The sequence below is a fragment of the Dermacentor andersoni genome, chromosome 6 (genome assembly GCF_023375885.2).
Source record: "Dermacentor andersoni chromosome 6, qqDerAnde1_hic_scaffold, whole genome shotgun sequence".
Taxonomy (NCBI): domain Eukaryota; kingdom Metazoa; phylum Arthropoda; class Arachnida; order Ixodida; family Ixodidae; genus Dermacentor; species Dermacentor andersoni.
The window spans coordinates 103,362,493-103,382,352 of record NC_092819.1 but is presented as its reverse complement, the minus strand read 5'-3'; the positions used below and the strand labels follow the sequence as shown (position 1 = coordinate 103,382,352).

At 45.3% G+C, this 19,860-nt stretch overlaps 1 protein-coding gene across 2 annotated transcripts in view; it reads right to left on the bottom strand.

Moving 5' to 3' along the window:
* LOC126522680 (transmembrane protein 135-like) overlaps window positions 1-19,860 on the bottom strand; it is a 40,768-nt gene that overhangs the window by 10,555 nt on the left and 10,353 nt on the right. For both annotated transcript variants that reach the window (XM_050171455.3, XM_055066532.2), the window contains exons 2-7: window positions 17,385-17,512; window positions 2,807-2,899; window positions 2,185-2,218; window positions 2,024-2,089; window positions 438-484; window positions 196-237 (exon numbers count right to left, since the gene is read on the bottom strand). In XM_050171455.3, coding sequence (XP_050027412.2) covers window positions 196-237; window positions 438-484; window positions 2,024-2,089; window positions 2,185-2,218; window positions 2,807-2,899; window positions 17,385-17,512 — 410 coding nt within the window. The remainder of the gene's footprint in view (window positions 1-195; window positions 238-437; window positions 485-2,023; window positions 2,090-2,184; window positions 2,219-2,806; window positions 2,900-17,384; window positions 17,513-19,860) is intronic.

Sequence of the window (19,860 nt, the reverse complement as noted above, 5' to 3'; positions counted from 1 at the left end):
TAGCTTGGCTCTTGCACAAGACACATTGTTAATGAGCTTATTTTTTCTCGTGAAGCTTGCCTTGCGGTATAGCTGTTACATGAATAAACATTTCTACAGTTATGGTTATATGGTTATGGCGTTCAACATATTTAAGTAAAACATCTACGTTGCTAATGGTTTACATTGAGAAACAAATGCTTACAGATGTCTTACCTCAAAACAAGTGGCACGATATCATTGAAATGACCATTTTTCCTGTAATGAGAACAAACATACTGTAGCTCAACCGTGTTTAGAAAGGGGGGAGGGGCAGTATGTCCAATTAAACAACAGTATTCAATATGCTGATTGTTGTTTTAATTGTTTGGCTTCGTTTTCTCCTATCAAACCACCAAATAATCAAGGCTTAGAAATTCAATCTAATCACAATTGCATGCAATGAAATCCATGCGTACCTTGCATAATAAATATATCCTCCAAGGCTGAGTGCGAACATCGCCACCTATGTAGGAAACAAAAGTTATGCGCAATAAGAAACAAGGAGATCATTTTCAAATCGAAGACAACGACGATACCCAGGCACCCAATGTAGTAAGCAACCCTGGCATCAAATTTGAAGGACAATTTTTGCTCTTGTCAGTCAAATTTATCGACAGGTAACGCGTTTTGCTTCTCATTAAGCATACACTTTATTTTTCATCCTCTCAAGCGCGAGAAACACAAGGTGCATTTTTCGGCAATGTTGGTTTCTCTGCAAATGGCTGCAGAACGAAAAATTCAGCAGGTGTATTGTCTTTTTACAATACTGAACTTGGCCAACATCCTCTTGAACTTAGCGACTATAGAATAATTGAACTCCCTGCTCCTATGGTTAATGTCAAAACACCTTCCAGGAAGTAGTTAGTTATATGTAAATTATTTAGTTAGATTGTATGTGCGCTCGTTAGTTACCTGGCTAGTGTGCTAGGGCGCAGCAGCCAAGCTTGATTGTAGTGTGCCGCGATCTAATTACATTAATTACGTAAATTGCACTACGTCAGACGTTAACAGTTTTAAGTGCACTTATAGAAAGTATTACAGTTTAACGGTTTCCTACGAGTAAGATTTAGGAGACTCATGGAGCGTAGCAAAACGTGATGCTTACAAAATTTGCAAACGAACTTTCTTCGTTTGTTCTTCATATTGAGAACAGGGCATTAAAATAAGCGCGAGACTTAAACCGACGCAACTCGCTGTGCAAGTAGGCTGTTTCTCAGAGATAGGCAAATTACGGTGCCGAAATGCTAAAATGCTGCTCTCTGTTTTAAACAATGCAGCATTGAAAGTGCTTGACGTTACTTCGTGTAGTTAGGTCTGAGCTTCATACCTTTTACCATGTAGTGCTTTTATTACTGAAAATGTTTTCTTAATTCTGTTTCATCTATTCGCTCTTGTAAATGAAAATTCTTCCTCTGCGTGTTTCCGCGCAGCTAGCGAGTATACTAACTGTGCACGCCTGCGGAATGTATTTTGCCAACGTTTTGTAAGCATACTGAAAAGACTTTGCGCCAAAAAACAACACGCACAAGAAAGACGACGTCACCACGGGCGCCCGTGGTGTCGTCATCTTTCTTGTGCGTGTTGTTTTTTGGCGCAACATCTTTTCAGTATACAAGATCACCAACTAGTCCAGCAGTTAACTCTTCTAAAGTATATTTTGTAAGCAGGACAGGCGTACATGTGCCGCCATGGATGTTGTGATATGTGCTGCTGAACAGTACAAGGCTATGAAGTCTTTTCAAGCGCTCTAGAGCTTTTGAGTTCTTATGCCCCCGCTCTCCGAAACGAAAATTTCATTGATTGACTGGTTTGAGTGGCTTATTTGAGTGAATGATTTGACTGATTGACTAATTGGCGCTAACGTGTCAATTAATTTGATTGATTGATTGATTGATTGATTGATTGATTGATTGATTGATTGATTGATTTGACCGATTTATTGATCGATTGATTAATTGATTGGTGTTATCGTGTCGACAGCATTGCAGAACAACAGTTTCACCTCGAAGTTGGGTACGTCCCTGACGACTCCTCTGCTGCGTAGCATACGGTAAACAATTTCAGTAGCCTGAAAGAAGAAAAAAAATTTAAGGCATTGGTTAGGTAAAGCTGCATATACAGGAGACAATGCACGGTTGCAGAAGAAGTGCAGCTCGCACTCACCAAATTGAGCATGTACAGCGCCAGAACTGACCTCCTGTGGGAACGAGCGCAGAGAAAGGGAACATACCCAAGTGAATCAGCATTGAAGTCATGAAGGTAAAATTACAATAAACTCCTGCTTTGGCTGTTCACGAAGTAATCACTCAAATAAGGACGGTGACTGCTCCATATTGCAACAATGCTTCTAGAAGTTAGCCTTTCTTGTGTTTCCTATTCCAGGGATGTTGATTCAAATTATAGTGAAGCAGCCTGATGACGTCGAAGCTCTCAGATAACTACTCAAGCGAGCAACTCTTATTCCCGAACAGAATGCATAATTTTTTCCCGCAGGTAGAGCGGTATTCTTTTCGCTTTCCTTCTTCGAAAAGCCACTTCGAAAAGTGACACAGTATCATCATAGTTGCACTTTCATTTATATATATTTTTGTGGCATACGAACTAACATATAGACCAGGGCACGCACAAAATTATTTTCAGTTTCTGCTGCGTTTAAACTATTTCCTGATTTTCTGTTTTTCCATCTCTTCTCTGTAACGCAGATAATATTGCGGGCACAGTAAAGTTTAAAAAGAGTAAATAAAACGCTTTTTTACGTTTAGTAGTAGCGGAGCAATGTTTTTACCTTGCTGGTCGCTCGATCGTGATGGCACAGGCTGAAGAAAGAAATCCACACAGCAGCGTGGACTGCATAAGATGCAGCCGGCCCGTCAACCGCCTTTAAGAAATGAAGAAAGAAAACCAACAAAAGCGCCCTTTCAGCGGCTGCTGACCGGTGTTGGAAAGTGTTACGCAATCTGGGGCAAAAAACGTAATAACAAAGTGTACGGACGTCCTGAATCAAACAGAAAGCGTACAGAACAAAAATAAAATAAAAAAATCAGGAATACGTGCGGCTTAGCAGAACCGCAGCCCAAATTCTAGAGAAGGCAAGGAGAAGGTTGTATAGGCTCCGGAAGTGTATATTTGATGCAGGCGGGGGGGGGGGGGGGGGGGGGTGGAGAGGGGAGGTCAGATGCATGGCCTTATTTCGCGATCGTATACATTCTTGGTAATTGTGAAAACCAGCCTTAAATTACTACATTAAATAGCTAGGGGTCAGCTTTCAGGGGCTATGTATGACAGCACGCACTACTTGCTGAGTAAAGGGAACTAAGCGCGGGTTTCGCTTTCTGTACGAATTATCAGTCGCCAGTGATGCAACGCTTTCATCAGAAAGCGCAAGCGGAACGTTAGTGCTGGTGATAATTTACACGCGGCCTTATTTTAGCTTGAAAGCGGTAAGCGAATGCACCTCGCGGTTGCGTGCGCGTCCTCTGAAGCGTTGCCCGATTACGCGCACGCTTTTCTCTTTATCAGAACATTAGTTACGCCTAATTTGTTCATTGACCTAAAATAGCCGTCTGAAAAGAAGCGAATAAGCATGTTGGACGTTGGCACCGGTTTGTGTTCCATATGTACCTGATGTCACTCCTGCCCTCGTCGTTGTTCCGCGCCGCTGGCGGATCCATTAAGAGTTATTTCACAGCGAAGCTGTATATGGCTAGGGTTCCATGCATTTTTGTTCTCCGTGAACAAAAACTGTCATCATCAATGGTTCATACCCCCGTAAGCATTCACGTTCCCGTAAGCAAGCAAAATATGCAATGGCTCATAGCCCCGTAAGACAGAGGCTACAAGGACTCAGCAAAGTGAAGCGAACAATGCTTAAATTCTTTCTAATCTTGCATACAACATACAGAACAGCACGTCAAAAACGGTCATCATCAATGGCCCATACCCCTGTGAGCAATGGTTCATACCCCCGTCAGCAAGCAAAAAATGCAATGCCTCATAGTCCCGTAGGGTTCATGGCTACTCACTTTGCGTAAATTAGCTGCGATGACACTTACCCTGTCGTAGTGTCATCGCAGGTACGGTACGCGCACTCATTTATTGTCTTGATCGGTGGTCATCATTTCACTCGCAACTGCAATCGCATTCTTTGATAATGTCAAATCGACGCACGTGGTTATAGTTTGTTTTTCAGAGGAAACATTAGGTGGAGGTCCGAAGCAATTCTGACCCCTGTTATCGTTGTCGGTGATTTCAATGTGGATGTGTCGATACCGGAACGGGAGCGCTGTTTAAGCGTTCCGTGTTGCAGACATATCCCTTGCGATGCCACACCGATCCGGGCCAACCAACCACCCAGCACCGTACGTGCATCGATTTGACATTATGAAAGAATGTGACTGCAGTTGCGAGTGAAATGATGACCACCGATCAAGACAATAAATGATCTTATGCACACTCCAGGCGCATTTTTGCTGTCGTCGTTGCCGTGGTGTTTGGATATAAAGTCCAAGGGCGATAACACCGTCGCTACGTGCCATATACTGTATGTGCGAGTGAAAACGTGCGAGGCTGAACTGCCGATGGCGGCTCAATTTCGCTTGCGCAAGGAAGGAAAGCGGGAAGGAAACGTGCCATCTTCCGTCGCGCGCAAGAAATTGGGGGGGGGGGAGGTAGGGGGGGGGAACGTTGTACTTCGGCGGCAACTGCATATGACGCGGCATATGGCGAATTGCTATTTTGCAATAGTAATTCGCTCTATGTACAGGGTGTCCCAGCTAACTTTAGCCAGAGTTTTAAAATATGCGAATGCCGCGTAACTGGGCAGAACCAAGGTAATGTTGCTTGCCGTCGCTTAGAGATTCTCAGATTATTATTTTATTCAGCTTAATTAGATAATTAGTCTTAAATAATTATTAAAATTCTCAAATATTATAATTAAACGGAAAGTGTCAACGAGAAAATTGTAAAGCAACATGAAAAACTCCCCATACAGCTTTCTGTTCCTCATTACGTCCTAGATAAAGGTGTTTCCGGAGCGCGAAATAAGTCCGCGAATACACGCAAAGAGCCTTCAGCGGGGTCAGTTGCGCGGCATTCTATGAATCAATCAATCAATCAATCAATATCTATATATATATATATATATATATATATTAGAGAGGGAGAGAGATAATATTGCCGCGCAACTGACCCCGCTGAAGGCTCTTTGCGTGCATTCGCAAGCTTATATATATTATATATAAGCTTCCGGGTCGTCGCGAGGCAGCTTACCCGCCGCGACGCAGTCACCCAGAGGGCAGCCGCTGCCGTTGTTGTGCGGGACCCCAGCGGAGGAGTGACGGCGACGGCGGCGGCCACCCCGTCTGGCGCGGCCGCTGTCGTTACCAATACAACACAAATCGCGGCGGACGGAGCTGGGGATCACGCGGACACCGACTGCGATGTCAAGGAGTTTCCGGCAACGTACAGAGAGGTGCTTGGTCACTATAGGAAAGAACGAAGAAAATATCCGCAACCCCACGGGCGCCTAGACAGGTCCCAGGCGGTCGACCTGAGACGGTTGCAGACGGGCACTTTCACCAACCCCTACCACCTGCACCGCCCGTGGCCCGCGCTGCACCCGTCGCCCGGCTGCCCGTGGTGCGAGCACGAACGGGCCGATATGGCCCATGTGCTTTGGGAATGCCAAAGCCACGTGGAACAAGGACAAAGAGGAAGGGGGAATACAACAGCAGAACCCTCTGAAGCGGGGCGCCTCGCTGAGAGATGGCAAGCCGCCCTCCTCAGCGAGGCAACCGAAGACCAGGAGTGGGCCGTCCAGCGGGCCAGGGCCGTTGCCGAGGATCTCGAAAGATTTTCCTCGGGCGATGGACCCCTGGCAGCCTAGCCCCGGGCACCAACATCAATAACCGTTGGACAAATAAAGTTTATTCCTATCCTATATATATTATGAGAGATAGATTAGATTGTTTGCGGTTCGCTGATATTGCATAGCGTCGCACGCTACCTTTTTCAGGTGTTCCAAGCCACAGTGTTTCGTATTTGCAATGTGTCATCATATCGAGTCAATAGAGTTAGCACAAGTCAATTCCCCCTTTGCTGCGATTAACATTAAGGCATTCGGCTGCACTCAGAAGGCGTAGCATGGCGTCGACACCGGTAGCGCGCCTTCTACATTGCGCCCCGCAACCAAACTACTGTAAACCACGGCCTGCTCCAAGCTCAGGTGGCGCGCGTTGTCAGCGCGCGCCCCCAGAACTCGGAGGCCATGTGTAAGCGGTTTACACGCGGGGGCAAAGGCTTCCTGCAAGCGGCCTCTGATGCTGCGGGGAAAGCACCACCGTCCTGCTTGGCGAGCTAGCAAGTATAGGGGCCATTCCCCATCTCTTATCGAAAACGAGACTCGTTTCCGATACATTGTAATCTGGGCTCGATACGCACAACCTACTAAGAGACGGTTCCGTTCCCTAGCCGCATTAATTGCATTCTGGAACGTATGCCAGCGGCTATCGGTCCAGTGACCTATTTTGATGCACGTGATTCATGAGCCAAAAAAGCTCCGGCAGCGCTTCAAGCAGCCGCATAGATGAAAATACTTCCGGAAAAATCTCGAAGATACGACGTGTTATCTCATCTGGCGGTTGCTTTCACCGAAGCTGCGACAGTGTGAATGGGCACGCGCAGGAAACCCCCCTGTTACGTGCCTCGCATAGTAAGTAGCCGTTTCGTCCGATCTGACAAGCACGTCTGTACGTATACCTGCTTATAAAGGACTAACTTCAGGGCCAGTTGGTCTTACGTAATTGGTGAAGTTGGTTGGTGCGAAACGGAGACGAACGCCCATATATAGAAAGCGAGAGTGCCCGTTTCAAGGCTACACTGCCGCAGGTCGCCAAGCAGTGGCCCTGATGTAATCAACGCCGAAATGAGCTCCGTGGGGTTGTCTGTCACAGTTCGGCGGATGTGGGGGGCCCATTTCAAACGAGGTCACAGCGTTCCCGTGACGTGACCCGAAATATCGAGGCAGCGACGAAACGAGGGGAGTGTGCGCCGGAAATAACGCCTCGAGTGCTTATGTCATACATACTGAAATCGAACGGTCCAGTTCGCAATTATGCGCACGACAAACACGGTAATCAACTTCGCGATTCGGGTAGCGTGCGGTGTTGAATCAGTGGGGCGCGGGTACACCTTATCTAAAGGAGTGTCGTTCGTTGCCGACAACGGCCAATTGTCGTTTACTTTTTTTTGCGAGAGGCTGTACCGTGAGATGCTGTCTTATGATATGATAGCTTTTGGGTATAGAATGTATACTTGCGTAGAAATAGTGCTGAAGATGTGTGTGGCAGACTGTGAGTATGTGCGTCTAAGATGAAATGTTTACGTTAAATTGGGTCCTAAGATACAAGATACACTAGAAAGAAAGTAAGAAAGAAAGAAAGAAAGGAAGAAAGAAAGAATCAAAGAAGGAAAGAAAGAAAGAAAGGAAGAAAGGAAAAACGAAGTCCCAGACATCATGCAAAGCATGTCAGAATTCAGGTTGTCCGCATTATTTGTAATTGGTAGCCTTCTTTTTACTCGTGAGTTCTAATTACTTCCCGTTTGTGTTGAAATTCGTAGTAGAAGAAAAAAAAAAGATCAGGGCTAAAAATAAAAAGAATAAGAACACGGAGTTCACACTTCCGAGCCACTTCAATTATTTTTCTTGATTCAGCGACTACAGACTTCTTCCGCAGCTGACTCTATAAAGCGCCCAATTTATTCCCATTCTACCGGAAGAGGCCAGTTATTAAACGGCTCCAATTCTGGGCCACACATAGCGGAAATACTAATACGCTAAAAAAGAAAGGCGTTCCCATGTTTGTTTCTTTGTATTCGCGAGAGTTCGCGCTTTATATTATAAAGAAAAACTGCAGAGGAGGCTTTATTCTTTATCACTATTACGTATTTGTATGCGCGCTGCAACAGCCTCTCACTGGCATAATATAAATAGGCCATATTCGTAATGTAGTTGCCTTATTTCGCTTTCGCACAGGAAGTCCCGTCGTGGCACCGTTATACCCTTGAAGCGATACGTTTTCTTTTCTCGCTTTTTTTTTCTTTTTTCACGTGGTTCAAGAACGATTACGTAAGCGTGCACATAAGACTGTGATATCTGGGCACGTTGTTTCATCTCTCAAGACCCCAGGTGTATCAGGGCGACGTTGAATACAAGCAAGCAAAGGGATTGGTGAACAGTGTATAAGCTGTGAAATTAGAACCTAACTATTGTGTGTGTGCGTGTGTGTGCGTGTGTGCGCGTGTGCGCGTGTGCGTCCCAGCTGACCTTAGCCAAAGCTGTTAAATTTTTTTAAAAAGCACGGTACGAGATATTACTTTAAGACCTCTGACGACCGAGCACCGTAAGTCTTTTAATCGTACCTTGCACAATTATTTTTTTATAATGTTATTTGTTTATTTTTGAACAGCTTGTCGCCTACGCGCACGACTTTATTTGCTTCGCAATATTTGCTATTTGTATGGGGCAGAAACTTGGAGGTTAAGAAAAAAGCTCGAGAACAAGTTCAGGACCGCGCAAAGAACTGTGGAACGAAAAATGTTTGGCGTAACGTTAAGAGACAGGAAGAGAGCGGTGTGGCTCAGAGAGAAAACGCGGATAGCCGATATTCTAGTTGAGATTAAAAGAGAAAGAAAATAAAGCTGGGCAGATCATTTAATGCGTAGAGTAGATAACCGGTGGACCATTAGAGTTACACAATGGGTGCCAAGGGAAGGGAAGCGCAGTCGATGACGGCAGAAAATTAGGTGGAGCGATGAAATTGGAAAGTTTGCAGGCGCAAGGTTGGAATCAGCTAGCGCAAGGCAGGGTTAACTGGAAATCGTCCTGGCAGTGGTCATAAAGATAGGCTGATGATGATGATTTATTTGTTACGTTCTCCTTCTGCTTTTTTTTTCTTTCACTGCTTAATTGTTTAACATGTATACATGTCGATACGCAAACGACGCTGTCATACGTGTCAGAGCCGTGTGATAAAAAAGAAATGCAAACGAGCACAGGTGTACCGTGATTTCTCGTCGTTACTTGTAGTGCGTTTCTCTGTGTGTGCATTGTTCTTTGCAAATAAAATTTACGCGCTGTACTTCAAACATCAAAACCAGACAGCTTTAACCCTTCAACCCCCAATCCTAAGCTGCGCTTGTCATGCAAGATTGTACCGATATCGCCAATGACCAGTCACACTCGTTCAGCGCGATGTTGTGCTAGCAGCTCCCACTGGCAAAGGCAACTTACGGTCGGCATTGAGGGAAAAAACTGCCCTCTAGAGCCGCTTTACTCATTTTTAAATTTTGTGTTAATTCTAACCAGAAACCTATCAAGTAATACATTTTCAGAATTAGAATTAATGACAGAAGAAATTATGACTAGATAAATATATTTGGGGGATTTGGTAAGTTTTTCTTCCGGGAATAATTTGGGGGTTAACGGGTTAAACAGGCGCGTTGCTGCATTGATGCAAGTAGATAGTACAGAAGTGTGGATCCGTACACTAGTTAGGTTTCGAAATATACGGCACCGTATGAATCTCGGAAAATTGCCTGGCGTGCTATACACTCGGAGGAAATTCGATAATGACGCGGTGTTATGAAAAGCAGTCAATAAATTTGGAAGCCAATTTCAATGGTAGCTTACATTAATGTATACAATGCAGCTATGAGAAGATATTGGAGAGTCTGCTGATATATACAACTGAGATTCAAAATCCGGTATCTGCACGAAGTACAAATCGATGCGCCGGTACCCTTGTATCTGTGACTGGATTGCATTCTTCTTTTATTTTTTTCTTGCCAGAATACTGCCAATCCACTAAGGTACAATTACAAATTATATTGCGGAGCTATGGCATGCACAAGCAGCGTGAGCATATTACCTATATTCCTTATTACCGTTTTTGCTATTATTTTTACAGCTTTCCTAGTATAAATTTTGCTACAGATTCTACTGCGCGCCTAAGTGGTTGCCACTTGAAGTGGCGGCAACATGGAACACATTTCATCCATATAATTACAGCACGAGTATTGCGCTAAGCGAAGGGAAATAGAGACGTGCGTTGCTCCTTTAAAATCGTTAAAGAGGGGAAAAAACTTTGCGTTCATAGATGCTCTGTTCTCGCTCAAATTTTGCAGTAAGAGCGCATATTATGGTGCGAATCATTCAGTATAACAATTGGGACTGTTATACTTGTGGCCTGTGGTTCGCCAAGGAGAAAAAGAAAACTGCGCATTTGCCTCCCTGGACGCCTCTCGGATGCACACTAGAGAAAATAATGGAATCCGTTCTCGAATGAGTTGCTTTCCCGTACTGCATAACGCCAAAAGTGACACAGCTTGACATATTTTAAGCTTCACTCAATGCGAGAGGCACAGACAAAGGCAAATTCGTACTTTTTTTTCTTGACAAATTAAACCAGGAGAGTAACTGCGCCAAGTGGACAATTATATATTGAACGTTATATTGATAGAGTCAGACCTTAAAATGCGTTCGTGCTGAAGATATTGAGCAAGAACAAAGCAGCTGTAAGCTCGATTATTATTTTCGTTTTTTTTACGATTTTAACAAAACGGCGCACGCCTCTATATACAGGCTGTTTCATTGATTGCGCTCGGATTTCATTGATTGATTGAAGATGTGGTACGTAAGTAATTTTCCCGAGATTTCTCATACCAGTCAATTAATCAGTCAAAGAAGAGTTAGTGGGACGGAGCCACTAGACATATTCGAAATTACCCGATTAAATTAAATTATGGGATTTTACGTGCCAAAACCAGTTTCTGATTATGAGGCACGCCGTAGTGGAGGACTCCGGAAATTTCGACCACCTGGGGTTCTTTAACGTGCACCTAAATCTAAGTACACGGGTGTTTTCGCATTTCGCTCCCATCGAAATGCGGCCGCCGTGGCCGAAATTGCCCGATGTTGAATTAAACAAATAAGGCATACTATGAATCAAGTGGTTAAATAAACGATTATAACGATATCCGTAACTGTTTAACCAATGCCAATGCGAGAATTGAAGACCGTCGTGGGAGGAGTTCTTAAGCGGTTCCAGAGTTTCGAAATGCCGACTCAGCTTATTTCCGTAGAGTAATGAATACCGGCGAAAGAGCCCTATAGCTGTGACGCCCCTACAGGGAACACCCAGTCACGTCGATCATGAAATACTCCTAGGGGCGTCGTGCTACCCGACGTGTCATTTTCGGTTTTCATGTTGAAATCAGCCGATTTTCATTAACCCGCAGTTTGGAAGCGTCATCTTTAGGCAAGTCTGGAAGTAGTTATGAACTTTTCGGCAATTTTGATCGAATGGCAATATTAATTTGCCTACATGCTGCAATTTATATGGAATATGACGAATTGAATTTCGCTGGACAGAAATTTGGGATCAATTACCCTTAGGGCTTAAAGTGGCACGAAACTTCAAATACAGTGCGAAAATATTTTATTCCCGATATAAAGATTTGTAAACAGTCTTTTACGCTCGCTGTCGTCAGTGTATTCTACTTCTTTTACGAGTTATATTTTGTAATGATGTGATTATGGACACACCTTGTGATATTACTTTTATCAGATTTTATTATCTGCATTCATTATATATATATATATATATATATATATATATATATATATATATATATATATATTTGCACTGTTGACCTGTTCGACGCATCCTTCACTGGACCGACCACTAGCCAATGTAGGCTATCGGTCCAGATAGCTTATAACGATCTCTTGCAATTTATCAATAAAAAGTGAATGACAAAAATATCTCGCATTCGCATCAATCGTCTGTTTTGGCTAAAACTTTAGACAACATTTTTAATGATTACTTGTCTAGCTGCTACTTCCAGTCACCTTTATTAAACATATCTGCATCTGTATGTGGACATATGTGTGCCTATATAAACATGAGGGTTCGCCGGAATCACGGTGGAATAGCTTTGTTCTAAGCAACACAACAACCAGTTAGCCTCGTTCCCTCTGCCGAGATGCCCGCGGAGTGTCAACAAAGGCCGTACCACACTGCCCTTTGCCTGCGGGGTGCCAACCTCTTTGTAGTCCGGAGTCGAGTGCGTCGTCCATGGTTCAGTGCCGCGTTCGGAACAATGGCGTGGTTAAGCAGTATAGAAAGAACCATTCCTTTGTTTTTGTCGTACGGGGTAAGACGAAGACCTCTTTTGTTATCCCATTAGCAGTTGAGCAGTTCTTCCATTGTTCGACGCTCGCTCTCGAGTTACGAAACGAGCTGCAGCGGTTTATTCACGCTTTCCCATTTAAAGTAAAAGTCTGTAGAAATGCCTCTGTATTGCGGTGAAAATGTATTGCGGTGAAACCTCTATAAAACGCCTAGGAGCTCAATTCTGTTACAGCCGCGGTCAGCTTAATTGCACTACTTCAGCGAATGATGACGTATCTCGATGACGTAGCGGAGCTAATTTAGGCTTGTCACTAGGCCGGCTCAAAGGAAGCAAGCGCGTCCATCAAACGTAATTTATAGGACGCGCGCTGCAGACAGCTTTAACTGGCGGCGTTACGAGGAAAAGTGAGGACTACCCTTCGGCGCTGGATATTGCGAGACTCGCTGGTCAGGAGAGCACGAGACAGATGCGCCCTGGACAATGATCTCTAAATGACGTGTACTACTACTGGGTGTGCTAAAAGTAACTTCCCAGTGCAGAAAAAAATTCTCTTTTTTGATAGTTGTAAGTCGCATTGCAGTTTCACGTGTATGATGTTACACGGGTACGTGTATGATGTCTATGACCAGCGGTTCGTCTGATGACGTCTGTGGGGTGCACTCAAAGGACGGGTGATCGAGAACAGTCTTCACACATTGCAAGAGATGCAGACAGCTATTACCTAGCACGCTGCACAGATAACTCCAGCAATTAATCCTCCCACGAGTAACAGTATGCAGCGTCGTGTGCACACATGTCTTCAAGCCAGTGGTGGAGAGCACCGGCTTAATTTTGAAGAATACTATACCATGAAGTTCTTTAACGTGCTCTTAAAGAAGAACGCATGAACGTTCTTGCATTCCGACCCATTCGAACCTGCGACCTCGTGCATGGCGTTGATGTAGTGCACCTCGTAGCCTCTCGCCCCGCTTCACCAGCACATATCACTACGTTAGATTCCGTCGGAAGCTACGTTGGATACGAAATGGATCCCATTTCAGTTTTATTAAGGTCTTTTCACGGCTCATCGTTCGAGGACCAACATTAAACTGATTCCCAGAAACATCTACGTGCTAACATTTTTCATCGCGATTACCATGATGCCTTACAAAGTAACGCTTAAAACATTTTCTTAGTGGCACACCAAAATTTGGAGCCACTGTGGAGAGGGGACGCTACAATCTGACTTTGCCTGGTGTGGTAAAATAATTTTAAACGCTGATGGTGCTCAAAAGTGTACAAAACAACGAACATTTTGCAACGGCACTGGGCAGCAGAACATCAAGTCATCTCCTCCCGACCACACGAAACAGCTGCACAAATGCCCAGCTGCGCAGCTGCGATCCTAAATAGCACAAAAAGTGGGGTTCATTACGTGGGTCCTGATATGTATAGAACACGTATAGTCCGTCAAACGTGGAAGTCTCTGCTGTGCTATATATTGGGAATACGTTCCCTTCACAACGCCTTTGAAGGAACAACTTTGGAACTGCTGCGACGGTATCTCTTCGGCAGAAGCTTCCTTTACACTGACTGCTACCTATGCTGAGGTCGCGGTCAGTTGTGTCCATTATGGCATAACATGAAAACATTGTATCGACGGCTTCACAACAATGCAAGTTCGGGACTTGTTACTTTTGCATAAGTGCATTTATTCATGGGTATGTTGGAATGTCCGATGCTGTTTCCATCTATCTCGTTTTTATTTCCAGAAAAGGCGATTTTGGTGGAATCATACGTTTAGAGTTTAAAAACGTTTGTAATCCAACCTCCCACCATTCGATCGGAATGTTTCACACTGCGAGTGTTAATGAAGATGCTGACACTTTCGTACCTGACGCTTCCGTTTTTTTTTAACATATATAGAATAGAGTACTCCTTTGAGGTAAATGTGTTCAGTTCTTGCTCGCTTTTCCTTTCTTTTTTTTCGCAATCTGATATTTATTGTTTATTCGCGCACACCAAATTAGAAGGAAAGTTTTGGGACAACATAGATAAAACAAGTCATTTCAAAGGAGGTGCACACGCGGTCATAAAATCCTCGTTACCTCGCCCGTTTATGTGTATGCTTTTCTTCCTCTGCTTACCTTCGCCGAAAAAAACAAAAGCAATACTGTTTCATTCCGGCGCCCTTGACACGCGAGAAAACAAAACAAAAAACAGTAACAGCGGCAAAACTTCGAAACCGCATAATAAATACACATCGGTCTGCCCAGCGCACGTCTGGTTTCCTCTTCCCTGTCGAAGATTGGCTAACCCACCACCTTCGATTCGATTTCTCTCCCTCCCTATCCCTCTTCACTAGACGCCGAAGAATAATTGCACGCGTCCGAGTGGCTGCAGCGTCATGCACCAAGTAAGAGCACGAGGAGAGAAAGAGAGAGAGAGAGAGAGAGAGAGAGAGAGAGAGAGAGAGAGAGAGATTTGCGGGACTTCCTCGAGCGTATATGGCACGACCGCGTTCTCGGCCGTGCTTTAAGGGGCGCACATTTGTATCCCACGTGCACGCAGCCACGTCCAGCAGATCAGTTTTTCCTTCTTCTTCCTCATCTCGAATAGAACGCCTTCAGCGACGGATTGGCTGTAGTTAACGTCCGCCTCTCGTCGTCGCAAGCATCCGACGAGGCAAAAAGAAAAAGAAAAGCTCGCAGCTCCTTGTCGTACGCGCGAGACAGTCTTGTGCCCTCGATTTGCCGATTACTATAATACACGGCGCATGCCGCGACATGAGGCGGTGTTTGCTACCTGGCAGGTGCTGATGTTGACAATTCCGACTGAGAGGATATATATATATATATATATATATATATATATATATATATATATATATATATATATAAGCGAGGCGCGCGGAGAAAAAAGGAAAACACCGTGTACGAGGAAAGTGCAAATAACTTCCTCGATGTTACGCAAGTGTGTTTGGTTTCCATGGAGACTGATGATCTAGTGACTATAGCGTCCATGTTGGCTTTGAAAGGTACAGGCGTGCCTGGAACGTACGTCAGGCGTGTATATATATATACACACTCCTCTGAGCAACACTGTACGAACAAGGAATCGCGCGCGATAAAGTCTACTTTTTCTTCGCCTATGAATGTAACTTGAAATTGGGGACTGCAATCCAAGCTTGGCATTGTGAAGTTTTCATATGCACTCGTCGATTTCAACTTATTCGTCTGAACTTATTCGCAATTGATTCATTTCAAGGAGAGCGCACACGCGGGCATAGAATACTCGTTAATTGTGGCTCGATTCAGTTTACCTCGGCTCGAGCGTGTGGTCTGTGCTCGCGAGTGCACGCATTTAAATTTTTGTCGCGGCGTCTTGCTTTCCAGCGAGGCATATAGTTGCGCGCAGTGGCCGCACTGTAAATTTCGGCGAGACATCTGTTCCGTGGGATTGCAGGCAAAAGGAGTTTAGATAAATTGACGCTATACGCATTTTTTTTTTTTTTTTCAGTCACGACGGTAACGTTACAACAGGAACGTGTTAAATTGACGCGCTCTCGATCGACAGTCGACCAAAAATAAGTTTGAAACGTGTTGTAAACGGCTGTGTGCCTCTGTATACGCAGTGCAAAATATTTGCGTACTATACCTATGCATACAGGATGCGCCAGTCCGCATGTATACATAAGCACGTGTACCTTGTGAAACGCGAATGTGCCGTAAGGACGTCGTCATCGCAATATCGGTAACAAATTTCTACCCCTCTTCCGCTCACAATTCACTAAACACTGCACGATACTTTAACATGTACTCCGCGGAAAAGTGTCGCCTGTACGCATCGGCTTTCTTCTTTCATCGCGTTTTATCTCGTGCAGTCCTCGTCCCGTCACGTCATCAGGCGTGCTCGATCGGGCCGCTCATGCAATGCAACGATCGCGTTCCCTGTCAGCCATGCGCGACCACGCGGCATCTCCTCACGTTATTTCTGTTTTCTTATAGTGCATTCACCCATGAAGCCGCTCAGCCCTCTCCTTCGAAAACCGCCAATGGCCGCTTTCGCATAAAATGACGCGCTCGAGTGCATCGTGACGCAAAAGGGGAGGATGACGGATCGCGAAGTATTGACGTTCAGGAGGCGGAGAAAGAGGGAAGGGGGAGAGGCGAGGGGCATCGCACTGCTTGTTTAAGACTTCCAGGCCTCGCGCATACTATAATTACACATGCCAAGGTTATACACCTACGAACCACAACCGCAAAAAAAAAAAAAAAAAAAGAAAGAAAGAAAAAGCGAGCGCAGTTTCGACCCCGCGAATCCCAGATATATTGTAAAGAGAGTCTCACTTGACCTTGACATCTACTACAGGCGATATCAGGCACACATCAAACGCGGCCCCGTAGACTTGCTATTGCGTATATGCCCCCCTCCCCTCCCACCCTCCCTGATTTACGCGCCCGGTGCCACCCGATTCGGATCCTGACCATTAAAACCACCACCCCATGACTACCCGCTCATGTGGCTTGGCGTTCGCGAAGAACGCGCGTGCGCTCCCTGCAGGCGATTGACGTCACTTTCCGAACCGCGCAAGTGGCTCGATCAACGCGCGCGTCTTCCCCCTTTGTTTTCCGAGTAGCCTCTCGGGAAATATTAACGAGAGAACCACTCGACTTTGACCACGTTGGCTCAACTCTCGGCGAGCGAGCGTGCGTCTGCGTGAGCGCCAGTACCTGTGCGTGCGTGTATGTGCGCAAGAGTGAAGACAAAATAACCATGCTTCTGCGAGTACACTGCATTTGAAAGAGAGCGCCTGTCGTTTCTGTTTCACAAATAATTTCCGGATTTGAGGCGTGAAATCCCTTACATATACACTCAACAATACTATTGGAACATTTCTTAGCTTTTTGACATTGTTTTTGGCGCCACCTTTGCTAAAATGCGCAGACTACATATAACGAGTTAACATTTAAATAGAACCCTGTACTTGTGCCAGAAGTGGTCATAAAAAGCATTCCCGAGTTGGCGCTCCCGAGTTGCGTCTCGTCGTTCCGATAGCGACCACACAAGACGCAACCACCATTTTTCATGCAAAATTATAAGGGTGCGGTGGACTTGCCACGAAGAGCGTATACCGTATATCTTCGCGTGAGGGGTAACGTGAGGAGACCAATGTGAAGCACGTGGCCTACCTGCAGACGCAGACCAGCGACAGGTAGAGGAAAAAATTCTGGCTGATGAACATGGAGGAGTCGAAGGTGCTCCGGAGAGTCTGCATGAAGGCGCGTGCGCCATGGCGACGAGCCACCAGCTGTCCTACCTGCGAATGGAAAAGAAGCGCTCACTGCAGCGCGCGCGCCGCGTATCACGTGCTCGCGCGACAAAGCCAACGCGTTTCGCACGGCAGCAGATGCAACGGACCGAAAGGTGTTAAGAGGTGCACCTCTGCTCTTAACTTACCACGCAGGCTTATCGTGCAGGCTCGATGATTGATTGATTGATTGATTGATTTTGTTCTTACGTCTCAAAACACGAACACCTCTTTGAAAGACAGCGTAGTGGCACGCTCGATCCTGCAAAGTATCTTCTAGACAACCTGGGGCTTCTGTATATACGAAAAGTTTCTATACGCAAAGTTTCGATTTATTTACTTTGTTTATTTACTCTTATTTTCGACTCCCACGTTCGCCGTTGAATACAGCAGGAGGGTGTGGAAGCGGGCTCGCTTGTGTTCCCTGGTAATACAAAACACAGCGCGCTCAATTGGTTCGGCCGGAGAAGGTCAACGGTATAGCCGCATGCAGGACAACAAGCCTGTTACATAACTGCCCGTTCCAGTATACTTATTCGGCGACAACGCATCGCGCACACTGTGCACATAAACAAGAGACGCGAATAAGAGCAAGCAGGTACACCAAATTGCAAGACGTCACAAGCCCGCCACGTAATATCGTGAATCCCGAAAAAGAAAGTAAAGGTCGCGCGGTCAAGTGATTCGCACCGTGTACATCGTGTATAGAGCCACGCCATTCCTGTCACGTAGCCAAAAGGAAGTTAATTCATTCAGCTCCAGTCAAAGGGTTTCGCATCGAACAGGGAACTCCGGAAAAAAGAGAGAGAGAGAGAGAGAGAGAGAGAGAGAGAGAGGAGTCATGCGACGACTTGCGAGAAACGTCGTATGAGTATAGGAAATACAGCTCGAAACGTCTCGCCCGCGGAGAAAACGCTCCAAAGCGTATGAGGTGATCCCCCAACCCCGTCGTCAAAGAGCGCCGTCTCTAAGGAAAGAAAGAAAATGTACCGCGGACAGGAAACAATGAATTAACGAGCGAGCAGCGAGATAAGAGAACAGACTCGTGCGTCAATGCCGACGCACACCCGTTCACGTGTGTGTGTGTGTGTGTGCTTTACAGGGCGGCGCACGCCCGCTTCTGTCTACGGCTTGACTTGTCTCGCATGCTGCGCCCAGGCGAGGCTCACCTGATTTCGCTCTATCCTTCAATGCCTGCGCTAACGAGAAAAATATGCCTCGCTTTCTGGAGATGCACGATACACCGAGCATAGTTTTCGGTCGCTTATTGTCTCTTTGTCCCAACTGCCGTTTGCGCAAATATCTGTATACAGACGCGGGCAGCATCATTGCGCGACGCTTACGAATGTAACGTATGGAAATGCTCCTGCATTTTCCCACTATAGTTGCTTTTAACGCGATAGCAAGTTTACGGACGCTCGAAGTGCATTCACGCCGTCGGCGCCACCGCCGCCCTTGTCGTGCTGTCGTAGCCTATAATGTAATATACACTTTTGAGAAAACGTATGTATGTAAGTAGAAAGAAAGAAAGAAAGAAAGAAAGACAATATATGTGTAATTCAGTCGCACAAAATAAAATTTACAAGTGCACTGGAAAATTTGTAACGCATCGAGTTTGGACTGCACTTCTCAATTTCAAGTTATGCCGGTGTCAGACGCGAGGTACTTTCGGTCGCAATCGAACCCGATCGGAACCGAATTCATCCATCGCCATTGACTCCTTTGCCCAGGCTGAAGAAGGGAGTCAAACGCGATCGGGAAATCGGATGCGGATCGGGCTCGAATGCGGCTGTTTTATACATTCGTAGGCGAGGAAGAAAGTCGGCTTTATAACGGAATACCTGATCCGTGTGTACTTTTGCTCAGGGGAGTACGTGACAACATAACATTGTACATGCTGCAGTCGTTATGTAATCAGCTTTCTATACGCACAGCTATCGTGGATCCCGAGGCACTATAAACGGCGGCACGGTTCACCACGACATCACTGACGCAGTTGATTCTTGGCTCTGCTGTTCACCTCGATAAACGCTTACTGGGAAATACAATTAAGTACTGGAAAAATGGACTGAACGTCACTCATGACGTCAGACGTGCGAACCGCTCGAAGCATGGAGCATTCATTACTCCGGGCTGCTTTTAAGTATTTATATTATAGCCGAAGCAGGGAGAGAATGTGGAACAGTGGGAGCTTATAGCTCAGCATATAAGAATTAAAAGGGTCACGTGTTAAAAGGATAACGGACAAGAAGGATATAATATATATATATATATATATATATATATATATATATATATATATATATATATATATATATATATATATCTTTATCTGTGTTCGTCTATCGAGCTTCAAC